The sequence below is a fragment of the Amphiprion ocellaris genome, chromosome 16, assembly GCF_022539595.1.
Source record: "Amphiprion ocellaris isolate individual 3 ecotype Okinawa chromosome 16, ASM2253959v1, whole genome shotgun sequence".
In the NCBI taxonomy this organism is placed as follows: domain Eukaryota; kingdom Metazoa; phylum Chordata; class Actinopteri; family Pomacentridae; genus Amphiprion; species Amphiprion ocellaris.
Window position 1 is genome coordinate 7,144,256 of NC_072781.1, and position 13,700 is coordinate 7,157,955.

Consider the following 13,700-nt stretch of genomic DNA (forward strand, 5'->3'; position numbering starts at 1 on the left):
TAATAGCACTTTAACTTGCAGAAACGAAGGTCAAAACAGAGTTTCACTTATCAAAATGACCGAGACTAAAATATTCAAAGGGGTAATTTGCATAATGTCTATGTATATCTGTTGTTGCTCTGAAAACATCCCAGTCTAATCCACTGGCTACAGTACTCAAGGTCATGTAACTGAGGGATAAAAAAGTACCAGAGTGACCAGCAACATACCCAAAACAACTCTGGACTGTCAACCCAGATTAGAGCCAATGTTTGACCCTCAAAGTCAAGATGCAAGATTTGACAGCTAACCATGGAGACTCCAAGGTTGACTGACAGCTGTCAACTCCCTGTTTCTCTTCCCCACTGTGCAGTCAGCCATCATCATCTATCAGTAGCAGGACTATGTCTCTCTTTCCCTCCCTCTCTCTCTCTCGCTTAATCCCTCACTCAGTGTAACAACTGCCTGTAGCTTTGACCTGGACCCCGTTAATACATAATCTGCGATCTCCAGAACTAATATGCCATAACCCTCCCCCACCGTCATGCTAGGCCGACGCACGGAGGAAAATCGCAGCTAGTGTGTCACGCAGAGCGGAAGAACCGACCCGAGCTGCTACCAGGTCGCCTGATAGAAGCCCACAAACTGAGGGGGCAAACACACTTTGCAGAGAAGGTGAAGTTTTTTTTCTTTTTTTGGACTTCGCTATTTTGTTGAAAGGGGTGGGACTTGACAAGCCACGGCTTCTCCTACTCCTTTTCGAATAAGACAGTTATGTCAATGTTCTTTTGTTTATATTGTTTTGCTTTGTTCTGTTTTTTTATTATTATTATTTTTGTTGTTGTTTCTTTTTGTTGTGGACCTTTGTATTGTTTTACTTATTCAAAATAAACATTTAAAAAAAAAAAAAAAAAGTCCTCCAATGTCATACATGATTATGTGGGTGTGGGGGATGGGATGTGAGTCCCAGTTAGTCATATAAAGGCAGGGTCCTGCTCAAGGGTGTTCCACGAAGCATCATGTAGCGAGGAGGGCGGGAGCATGCCATCTGTATTTACACATGGGCTATTAATTCAAAGGAAAAGTCTTTGGGGTTGTGGATGCAACATACTGCCGTACCTAATGAATTATCTGAGGCAGTCAGCTCACACATGATTAGAGTGAAAAGAATGCAATATGTGTTACTGCTGCTGTTAGAGTATCATTTATTAAACTTGCAACAGAGTCTATATCCTATATGCTATGTTGAAAAGGCACATGCCCTCCAAAACCTCCAAATCTCTGTTTAACCCACATAAAAAATATCTTCTTCTAAATGCATTAGCTCAGCCAACCATTTTTAAAATAATAAAAAAAAAAAAAAACAAGGAGTAAATTTGCAGTGTTTTCAGACAATGGACCGACCCTTTAACCAGAAGCAAATCTGCCTACGATTGCCACCAAAACCCACGTTGCCTAGCAACATACAATTTAGGAATATGCTTTCAGAGCAGCTTTGCAGACATGTCCATTAACAGATGAAATTACCAAAGCAACAAATGTCAGCCACATGCAAATAAGGTCTACTCTGCTGAATGTGTGTGTACTAACAATGTGATGTATGTGTATGTGGCAGACTTGAAAAAAAAAATCCATTTTCCAAAGCATGTGTCAGTTTGTGTAAAGAACGGCAGCCTATTTTGACAGGCAAGCAATGGAGTTCTTTTAATATCTGCTCTCTCAGGCCTAAATATTGCCAAGACCACAACAAAACTGCCACAGTTAAATCATTTGTTCCCAAACCACCTTGGACGTGTCAAGTCCATTTCAACCTACTGACTATGTACAGTCTTTTACAGGAAGCCAGGAGGCCGATCTGAGCAGAATGACAGTATCTATGGATTAGTGCAGCAGTGGAAATGGAGGATCTGGAGGATTAAACCTCCCTCTATCTTCTCATTACAACCTGCACAGAGAAATGACACAATCACACATCAGCCATCAGCACTGTAATTCGATTTTATCTGTCCAGTTATGCTGCTAGTCAGCCTCTAGTGAGCTGGTGTTGATGGAGAAATCTGCCTTTATTGCCCATAATGTCTGGAATCGACTTTTATCAGGCAATGGGATTGAAAAGAACAGAATTTAGGTAGCAGCTCTCATTGTGCTGAAATGATGCTTTAATCTGACACGGGTGTCCCAAAAAATGCAAGTGACTGCACAATGAGAATGCAGTGACTGTAATTTTAATAACACAAATCAATGTTGAATAAATTCAGCGTAAAAAATCAACCATACAGAAAAGTTTCACATAATAAAGCCTGTGAGCAAACCTGTTCGAGAAGAACTAGACAAAGCTAATTGCTATTCCATGCAGGTCGGTGGTACACCTTGACAGCAGCAGGACTAAAGGAATGCTGTGTGGCCCGAGTGGCTATAAAGCCTTTCGAGGCTACTCTGAAGCATCCTTATTATCATAATGAAAGAAGACATCTATGTTTACTACAACAGGAGCTCGAGGGGCTGTGGGGAGATGGAGCAAGGCAGAGCACAGAGGACTTTATCAAAAACAGCTGCAGTTACAATGACACCACAGCTGAAACGCTGCATAGGACTAATGCTACAATCACCATTATGCAACTTCCTGAATTCTATATAGTTGCAGCAGTGAAGTTATTTCAAATAATGGCCTGCAATCACTTAACAAGGACATTACATATAGCCGACAAAGCTACATGAGTAAAAATTATATCTGTGCCAGGAGACTGTTGCAATACAGCAATCACAATCACACATACTGTACACAGATGCACACCATTAAAAAAATAACACAGATGCACGCCTGGATACCTGCTGTTCCCACACAGTTAAGACAAATCTTAACGTGAAGTGTTCACACATGAATGCAGTAGATGACAGGGTGTAACATGTAGACAGTGCACAGTCGTTAAAATTTAAAACGTATCAGAAAGGGCGCCGACAGCTCTTCCTCCCAAATCCTCTATATTGCACCTCGTCAGTGCCATTTTGTGTTGTGTTTAATGGGGCGATATCTCATTCTGACAATGGGACTGCACGAGATTACTGAAATAATAAAGGACTTCACAGAAAACATAAGGAATTCTGACAAATCTGGCTGGCTCAGAGATAAGCAGACGAAAAAGCGAGATATAACTATCAGTTTAGGATCATAACAAATGCAGAAACCAAAAGTAGGACAGGGGATGGATTGCCAGAAAGCAAAACTTATCCTTCTATGGTATTAATTCAAAATCTGAACAACGATTTTGGAAAGGAGATAGGCAGAAACATTTGGATTTCGACTGGCCTAGATAAGAAGAAAAGACACATCATTTATCTACTGTTGATATAATGAGCGCCAGCACAGAACAGCAAACAAATGACAGCACTGACAAGAAAGATTAAATGATTCAGAAAGTCCTCGATTAATATTCTCATTGGGTTTGGATTTTCTTAAGGTCAAGTATCATGCATCACATACTAGCAACCATTCTCAGCTAAATAGATTTCATGCACCCTTGATCTGAACGCTGGTATAAAGCAAAATACAAAAACACTTATTTGACAGAGATGGAATTCACATACAAATGATTCATCACTATGAAAGACGAAAATAGATTTACAGTGCCTACTTTGGCTAAAAGAAACGGATGCAACCTAAGATTCAAGTTGTTTCCACTACATACAATGAATGGCTCTTGGAAATGTCAACCAAATTGTAAAAACATGATATGATTCTTAATGCAGCAAGACAGCAATGAGAGGAATTGAAAGTGGTATCTTACAAAAACCTTGCAAGAAATGAAGAGCTCAAGGAAAAACAAACTTTCTTATCTATTAAAAACATGTGGAGTAGTCAAGAGAAAGCAAGATCAAATCAATCAAGAACTAAAACGACAGATAAGCGTGAAAGAAAAAAAAACTTTACTTGTATCTGGAGATGCCATAGTGGACACGATGACCGGTGGACCTGTGCGTCGACTTAACTTCTGGTTTGCAACCAGGGCACCTTGGCCTTGAACAGGCGCTCCCACAGGGACGAGGGCATTGTCTGATGCAGGCCCCCCACCCTTACGCATCAGCTGAGGACTAGGGTGAGGGCTGTGCATGGGTGACAATGGCAGTAAGTTCCTGTCCCTCTTCATCAGCTCCATGGGCACTGTGTAATTGGTAGAGTATGCTTTCGGTACCTGCTGTGGTGGCTGCTGTAAAGCTGGCATGGATACAGGCATCTGTTGTGGCATACCTGGCATGGAGTGCATAGATCCCGGTATGGCAGGCATTGACCCAGTCATCTGCTGGGGCATTATTTGCATACCCTGCATAGGCACCCCTGGCATTGTCACCCCAGATGAGTAAGCCGACATCGGTCTTGACTGAACAGGCATAATGGCTCCAGCATACGGTCCTGGGGAACGAGGTGGATGGCCTGGGTAGCCACCAGAGGCTTCCAAGAGGTGCTGAGAGGGGGCACTGCTGGGCCTCCTACTCATTACTTCTCCCATCCGTGGGGAGATGGTTTGCATGGCCCCAGGTGTTGGTGGGGGCATTAGTTGTGGGTCCACAGCTAAAGCCTGTGGAGGGTGTGGCGGGTGGTGGTGCTGCTGGTGGTAAATGTCTGAGCGATGACTGAAGCTATTAGAACGGCCTCGCATGGGTGTCTGGGGTTGTGAGGGGGCTGGTGTGGCATCAACGGGTCGCTTGTAGTTGTGGATGAAGCGAGACAGTACACGAGCCTGCCCAAGGTTCGGGGCAACGGTGCGGACGTCATTCTCCTCCATAACAGCTAGCATGCTAGTGGAGTCAAAACCCTGCTGGATAAGGGAGGAAATGGTGCTCTCAGAAAGACCTTCATTTCGCAACAGAGAAAGGAACTCAGGATCAACTGTCTTCTTGGGGTCCACAGGCAAAGGTGTCTGTGGAGCAGTTGGGGGAAGAGCAGGAAGTGGAGCAGGAAGTGGAGTAGGTGGCGGTGGTGGGGCAGGAGTTGGGGCAACCTGCACAGGTACGGGCACAGGTGCAGCTGGAACAACTGCTGTAGTCTGCACCGGAGCAGGTGGAGCAGGAAGTGGAGCCGCCATAGTAAGGTTCGGGTCGGAGACTGGCATAGTAGGTGGAGGTGGCAGGGGCTGTTGCTGTTGCAGCTGCAACTGTTCTTGCTGAAGTTGCTGTTGCTGTAACTGCTGTTGTTGAAGCTGTTGCTGCTGTATTTGCTGTTGCTGAATCTGTTGTTGCTGTAACTGTTGCTGTTGAAGTTGCTGCTGTTGTATCTGTTGTTGTTGAAGTTGCTGCTGTTGCAGTTGTTGCTGCTGTTGTAATTGTTGCTGTTGCTGTAATTGTTGCTGCTGTATTTGCTGTTGCTGTTGTAACTGCTGTTGTTGTTGAATGGTGTAGGGTGAGGCTGTCTCTTGCCTCATGACAATTCCTTGACTGGCTGGATCTACCACTAGGCAGGTAGCTGCCTGCTGCTGTGGATCCAGCGGGCGGCCATTAACATCAGTATAGACCGGCTGACCGGCCAGAGGAGGAGGAGGCTCACTAGCATACCGAGGGGAAGCGTGCTCCATACCATAGTGGGCTGGAGATGGGTCTCGGGATGGGATGCGCTGTTGGCCATCTTGCATCATCTTGGCAACATTTACAGCACCAGATTCCCTGTATGCCCGATTCAACTCATGGGCAGTTGGAGGAGGGGGAGGAGGAGGTAGAGGCGATGAGGGTGCTGGAGGTCCTGCCCTTCCCTGACCTTGATCCCACGCAGCACGAGTTCCTGGTGCCATCCCAAAATGAGAGCCTGACCTGCTGAGCGGATGAGGATGAGGCGGCGGTGGCTGGTGTTCAGATCGGTAAAACCCCTCAGGTGGCCGAGGAGTCATGGCCGGGTCATGGGAGTAGTAATCCTGAGGTGGAATGGATCCTCGGTGAGCCATGGGTGCTCGTTCGTAGTGGTTTAGATCCGGCACCGAGCCCTTTCTCAGCCCCCGTGGGTCGTGTCGCTCTGCGTAAACCTGTCCGTAGAGAGAGTCTTGGTAGGAATATGGGTCGCGCTTCAAATCCAGGTCAGGGGGACGCACCCCTGGTGGAGGCTCGTACCACCCTCCTCCCTCTCCGTATGACAGAGAGCTCCGGCGGCCTGCTACTCTTGCCTGCTGCTCGTACACACTGTCAGCCCTCTCCCACTGACCCTCATTCCCTCCTAGCGTGTCCCAACTGTGGGAGCGTCCAAGACTCAACTGTTTGTTGGTGACAAGCATTGGCAAAAAAGGAAAGCCTTAAAACAGTGTTAACGAACAAAAAAAAACCCAACACAAAACACAATAAAGGATCCTTACAGTGTGTTTGAAAGTCCTCTTTCAAGTCTTCACGTACAGTAGCATCAAAAAACAGAAGGAGGAGAGCAAGCAGAAAAGAAGATGAAGCACCGTCTACCGTTTCACCTGATATCAGGTTGTAATGTTGTAAGGTGACTCCCGTTTTGGCTGGCAGTCCTTGAATAATTAATCTCTGGTCATGCTGGCTTGCTGTGTGTGAGGAAAGAGGACACCACACACAAACATATCCACATTACACCAAACCACACAAACACTGCAGAGGTAGCACAGTTATTCCATAGAAGACACGGCAACAGGGTGCACGCTTGAGACGGCCACCAAACATTCATTAAAAAAAGAAAAAAATGAACGAAGAGGATAGGTTGGGTTATAGGTTGGGATGGGCAGGGGCTTGTACTAATCCAATGGGATTTATCTCTCCCTTCTCTGGGACATTTTCCTTGCTCTGCCGATTGCTATGAGGGATTACATCTAAATAAAGCCTGTTTAATTCCACTTCCTACTGTGACATCATGTGAACCAGATAAAGCGTATCTGGTGGTGGTGGTGATGATGATGATGATGGTAATGATTTTGATTCCACCCTATAAACCCGTTGCCCCCTCCCTCAGTGACACCTACCTGAAGCCGTTGATGATGTGCTGCCGTCAACAGGTTTCAGATCTTAGTTTGCCAGATTCACAGCACGAGGGGAGGAGGGCAGGCCAGGCAAGGCGCACAGCTTCATTGAAAACAAATGAAATACCGTTCTCTCTGCTAAGTCCCATGTGCTGTCAGTAAACATCAAATCCACTCTGATTGGACACTAATCCTCCAGGCCCCATGCTTGCAGCAGAGCCACCACGCAACTGCTGCCCAGCTCCCCCTGAAATGTCCTTGATGCCTCCGTGGCGTTGACTGTCACTGCCTCCCTCTTCTTGATTTGGGATCACTCAGACCTGCTGTCTGCATGTTAACTCCAGGACACTGAACATCACAATGCATAGACTGCAGAATGTGTAATGGAAAACAACAGCAACATTTGTCCTGTTTGCCCACCCAGCAACAATCATTCTCAATTATCAAATTACTGTAAAATGCATCACTTATACCAATTTTACAATCAAAATATTGTTTCATTTGGCCATTTACATCATGAAATTCTAACCATATGCATTTTCCTATGAGTAAAATGCAGCACCTTCCCCCTCTTTCACAAATCTCCTCTGATCTCCTTCACTTAGAGAGGCTCTGTAATCTGGATTTGCCCCTTTGCGAGAGAAAAGTAAAACACGGGAGTGTGGTGCATCTGTGTGTTTCTGCGTATGTGTGTCGAGGGGGGGAGGATTCTTTTTGTAACAGTAGTTAATCCAAAGCACCTATAACCTTTGCCTTGCAAAAACACACGCACGACCAAAACACGACACAAGCTCCTTCATTTAAATATGCTTTAGTGGGGAAAAAAGCTATCTGCTATCAATCTACATTATGCCTTTACCACGTCATACATTAAGATGTAATTAATACATTTATCATTTTGTTTAACCAAGGTTACATTCGGTGTTTTGCTCTGAGTGTGTATCTGCCCAGCTAGCTTCCTGCATATATGATATCTCACTTCATGTCATTGTGACTGAAACCTGATCCCTTCTGGATCCTTTTTTAATAATGCATGAAAACACATGTAAGGTGAGGAAGTGTCCGTTTCCATCCAAATCTAATCTCGGAGGTAACCATAGCGAGGGCTAGTAATACATATTTTAGACTGTGAACAAAGTCTCTGTTGGCATCAGCATTTTGAGAGAAGTTCCTGAATATCTCACAGAGGGGCCCGTAGAAACTGTGCAGGCATGTCAGTCTTTGGCACTAAAATCTTATTTAATCACAGTTGTGTAATTAGAGTAGGAAGAGATCAGAGAGGGAACTGAGTATTCTGCTGTTTTCACAAGATGACAGGAAAACGCTGATGACAGTGGCTCCGAAACCAATTCCACCGATGATGGAGAACTCTTTTGGTAAGGTCGAGAGACCATTAGCCTGCTTGGCATAAAAAAAGAAAAGAAATGAGGATGAGAAGGAGAGGAGGCAAGAGTGAGCGAAATCTAAAACTGACTGGAAAGATGAATTATTAAATCAAAACTGAGAGATGAAAAAAGATCATTTTTGAATCCTGCTTTGATTTTATTAAACTGTTAAGGCTTTGCTGGTATAAAGTCAATCAAGTTTTACTGTCATTACATGTATGAGTGTCATTCATCAAATAAAGGCACAGTCTTTTGAGAATAACCCTCTGAATTACTCACTGTGGGCTCCTCTTTTTCCAGCAATACACAGTCCATCACCTCATCTTTCTAAATGCCTATGGGTTTTACTAATGCTAGAAAAGAATGATGACTCTACATACTATAGATGAGTCACTGCTTTCTTTTTCAAATTGCTTCTATACTTGTCTCCCATTTGCTTTGTGTAAACAATGCCTGCAGTTCAGCCATAAAGTCACCCAACTGTTAATCACAGCTCAGTGAGTCATGGCTTCATGGTTGTGTTAAACAACCCAGGATTTTATTGGTTTTCACAGAATCTGGTTAGAGCAAACTGCGTATGTTTGGCGACTTCTTAAATGAGACATGTAGAATAAAGTGATGGAATATCATGATTTTAAGTTTAGATTAGGGTAATTTTCTGGATGGAACCGCATGTCAAAGATGAGTAGTTTAAGGATCAAAGTTGATAATCTGAATCTCATAATCTAAAGTCAGACGTCATGTTTATTATTTGTAACTGAATTGCTTGTCCACAAGTATCATTGCAAGACCGAGTCCTTTATTGAGACATAAAAGTAGTTGCTTAGAGATAAGAGAAAATACTTCTCGCTTTCTGTCAGTATATTGAAACAGACATCCATGTCAAGGACAGTGGCCTATAGACTGGCTTCTTTCCACAACCTCATCCACTCCTCTCATTACTTCTTCTGGCCTGATTCTCGAGGGACTCTCTACAGCAGAGCGGATCACACATCCCCATAAAGTCAACTTCAAACAGAGAGACGGGGGCAGAGGTGTGTACTCAGGGTTTGCAGATCTAATCCTGACAGCAAAGTAAATCACAGAATTCTGTTTGTCTCAAACTAAACAATGTTTGACTTTCAAATTCTAATGTTCCTCCATTTGCCATACTTTCCAGACTGTGCACACAACGCCAGATTCACTGTAACAGTAGGATTTAGGAATTTAAGCCGGGGATTTTAGAGCAAATATAATACCACCCCAGCAGAAGCTTATAAAGACCTTCGACTGAATAAAACTTGACTGGTGAAAAATTAAAAACATATAGAAACCTCGAGTAAATGAACCTCGAGTGAAGATGCAATTATGTAGTTCAGGGCTCTTTTAACTGCTAATAGATTTCAGAAAATACTTTTTCTTGGAATGGTTTGTTAATGCTTTGTTTTTAATATAACAGAACTACATTTCTCTCAGTATTAGAGAAAATTGCCTTAAGCACTAAGTAACAAGACTGACCCAATGTACGACAGTCAGATCTGTGGGTAATCTGGCACAATATGCGTGCCATTTTTTAATAAACACTCTGCCTCCCTCTGTCACTCAGCCCTCTCCATCCCTGCTGCTACATTATTTTGCAGCTAAGCCGGCAGAAGAACCAGGTGGGTCACTTTATGTATGTGCGCACATGTTGCTGCATGTTTTTACCATGCAAAATGTGCTCAGGCTTTACCAAAGAGGGCTCACATGCAACGAGCAAATTTAAAACTTTGCCGTCACCCCTTTATCTATCCACTCACACAATACGGCGCATTCGGTTTGCACGATCCCGGATCTCCACTCAGCTTTTTGACCCTGTTCTGCTCGTCTCCTGACGTGCAGCAGAGACAGCAGCTTCGTTAATGTCCCTTTCCATTCACACACGCAAACCGCCGCTAAAGCCTTGGCCTTGGCCCGGCGTGCATACATGAATAAAAATCACACGCTAACTCAAAGTGAATACTGCACCGCAAGAGAAATAAAAACAACTGTCTCCTATAGTGCGACACGCCACGTACCAAAGGCATGATTTGAATGTTAAACACACATTGACTTATGCATGAGCGTGGGGCAGGAGGCACTAACTGGAAATGGGATTACAATGCCAGTGCCGCTGCAAAGAATAATGCTGTCAGATGAATTGCAATGCACACTTAACAGACATTATGTACATGACTGCCTTGTATGTGATTCCAGTGGGATTATTTGTCTCTGAAAGCATCTCCATAGGAACTAAATGGACTGTAAAATGGAGGTCGATGGCAATGAAGCTAGTACTTATCTAAATGACAATCATGTATTGGGTTTGTGTAACGTTCTGAAATGACACACAGTTTTTTCCATTTTGCTACTGCACACACACACACACACAGCAGGAGCAGAAGAACACAAATTCTCAAGAATTTCCTCTATGTCTGCTATGTTACGCAGAGATCCCTCCTTTCATTGTATCCCACTACTCCACCTCTCCAACCCATCCTTCATCCAGCCTCCAGGGTGATCCGGACAAGCCACAGGTCATTAAAATGCTAAGTGTCGTAGCTGAGGAGTTCATTTTGAAATTCTCCTGTAGCTCAGTTCCAACTTTCGCCAACTGCTGGTGGAGCTGTGCTCCAGCTCAAACAAAGGCAAATGGAGACACATGAGAAAAGGAACAAGAAAAATGCCACACATGCCAGTTTTTTTTTCTTTCCAACAATAACACTTTCTACCATTTTTCTATCTACTCTCCTCCCTTTTGCTTCCCACAGCCCCCTCTGGTTCTCCATTCCCCTCCCTGCTTCTCCACAAAGCCTATAAAGGGGTCGTGGGTTTTGGTGAGGAGCCTGGAACAAGCCGAGGGGAGGCGGGAGGAGAGGGGGGGTCAGACCCAGACACCACTCCGATGACTTCATACTGTAGCTGGATGCCAGAGCGAGGGGAGGATTGGGGGAGGAGGGGGAGAAAGGGAGGGATAAAAGCAAGGAGGTATATGTAGTTGAGCCCTGAGTCTGTGCTCAAAAGCTCAGGATACGAAGCCCCCATACTCTCCACCTCCCTACCCTTCATTTGGGAGGATGACATCAGGACAACCCCTCCTTTTTTTCCCCTCCCTGGTCGTCCTCTCTAGTTAATACGAAGCATTTTGTTATAAAAACGCTCCCAGGTCTGTTAAATGTGAGAATATGAATAATTCAAGCTAAAATCTGATGGTATTTTTCGCTTGACTGGCCACATTTCTGACCGTTCACTGTTACAGCATTTATTCCTGCTGCACACATGACAAAACAAGACGCATTATCAAGCATTAACATATTTATTTAACTGCCAACCAAAAGCACTTGGAATGGCCATGACAAATTCCACTACCCCACCTTGTGGTGTTTGCGTCCAAGCACAGATTCGCAACTTGTAAATCAACATTCAGGAACATGCTGTCACCGCGACCTAGTTCACGTCGCAGCGCCGCTCGCATCCCATCTCTGCCTGGATCACTCGGTTAGCTCTGGCTAAATGGCAATGGCAACGACTTGCGCTGCTGCCCAAGCCAATGCATGCTGGGTACACAGATGGAGCGGACAGAAGGAGACTCGGAGAGAGAGAGTTAGAGAGAAGGGAGGAATGAGAGAGTATGGGAACTGATGCTCACAACAGATGTTTGCCACAAGTTCCCTTATTGCTCTTACACTCTTCTTGGCACTTTATCAAACCAACAACAGAAGGTACATTTGTAGCATATACATTTTGGAAGCTGATATCTAAACTAAACAATGCTGTTGGGCTTAATAGAGAAGTAATTAGTATCATCAATAAAGAATGATTCCACTGCAGGATTTAATATATATAATAACAACTCAACAAAATCCTTATTTGTGTTGAAACAATTAGGTGATTAATTAATAGCTGGCTGCCACAGATAAACCAAAAAGTCATTATTTATAGCGGTGCACTTTTTCTGTATATACTAGTCAGGAATTGCGTTAGTTTTTGTTTCATCTGACAATAAACTCATTGTTTTGCATATAAAACACCCGTAAATGTTTACAAAAGAGAGAAATATCTCTTGCCGATAAGTTTCCTGTTGGTTAGCTGTTTGCCTCAGCTCTAAATTTTGACGAAGTAAAACATTAACCTTTGGAGGAAAAGAGCAGAGGTGCAATTTCACGCAGTAAATGCCATATATCTAATAAGTGGCTGTCTGTCTGCTAATAAAAGTGATCACAAGACATGATGTGTCCAGCTCTGGGTGGTTCACCAGCTCAGCTAAAACAATTTCCTGTGGAAATCCCTAATTCGATTACTGATTAACTGTCAAAAGGCATTTATCAAGCAAAAAGTCAGGCGTCTTCTGCTTCCAACTTCTCAAATGTGAGTATCTGCTGCATATGTTAGCTTCATGTGATTGCAACTTCTATATATTTGAACTGTTGGTTGGACTAAACTAAAGGAGAATGAATCACATAGACATCTTCAACGGTAAAACATTCCCCGTTCCAGTAAAATCTACATTCCAGCACCGTGACCACTTTTGATGGCAGCAAACAGCCATGCTTGATCAGCCATTTCGAATTCGATTTAGGCCACAGGCACGGCTCAGTTAGCCACTCATCACAATGAGTAAAGATGTAATCAATGCACTCCGCTGTGAAACAAGTATTGGATTGACACAGTTATCCTCAGAAGATAAATGGAGATTAGGGAAGCAGCTCTCGCCGTCTCGCCAAGTGCAACCCACGACGACGACGCAATCGCAATCACTCCATAACGTTCTTGTTTTTGTCAATACACATGATATGAACTTTGATTTCTATTTCACGCCTCAGTCCCAACACTCTGTTTATAGATAATAGTGGGTGGTTTTGACATTATGGTGCAGAACACCCCATGCCTCTGGTTTTGAAATACCCTTTTTATATGGTTGAGTAGATTTAATGCTACCGTGAAAACGGCGTGATTCACCACCCTCTGATCTTTTAACTTCCCCGATGTGAATCACCCTCCTCTACACATTTTTTAAGAGCAGCTGCGGTGACTAACTGCACCAGAATAAAAAAAAATCCTCCTTCATCTTCGGCAGAATGACTTCATTGTTGATAAGCTGAAGAGACATGGGCGCTGCTGAAGATGTCTGCGGAACAAGTGAGGCAGATCAGAAAATATTGTTACATGATGCTTAACATATTTCCTCCTCCTTAGACAGCACACAGTCATTCTTCTGAAGAAAGAGGGGAAATGTGTTTCCAAGCAAGGAGGGTTGGTGGTTTGGAGAGGTTGGAGATGCCACATGTGGCCTTCATTCAGAGGGTGGAAACAGAAAGCCTCACAGCGTCATTTAGGAATCTATTAAACTTTGTTTCTCAATCTGCATGGGATTTTCCTTAGAAGTGAG

General features: G+C 43.9%; 1 protein-coding gene across 4 annotated transcripts in view; it reads right to left on the reverse strand.

Moving 5' to 3' along the window:
• Positions 1–13,700, reverse strand: part of ctbp2a (C-terminal binding protein 2a) — a 75,408-nt gene that overhangs the window by 37,051 nt on the left and 24,657 nt on the right. The window contains exon 1 of one of the 4 annotated variants that reach the window (XM_023295382.3): positions 3,908–6,631. The exons of 2 other annotated variants lie outside the window; for them this stretch is intronic. In XM_023295382.3, coding sequence (XP_023151150.1) covers positions 3,908–6,233 — 2,326 coding nt within the window. In that variant the 5' untranslated portion in view covers positions 6,234–6,631. Of the gene's footprint in view, positions 1–3,907; positions 6,634–13,700 lie in introns of those variants that run through there. One more of the 4 variants, XM_035941562.2, reaches the window with a different exon arrangement.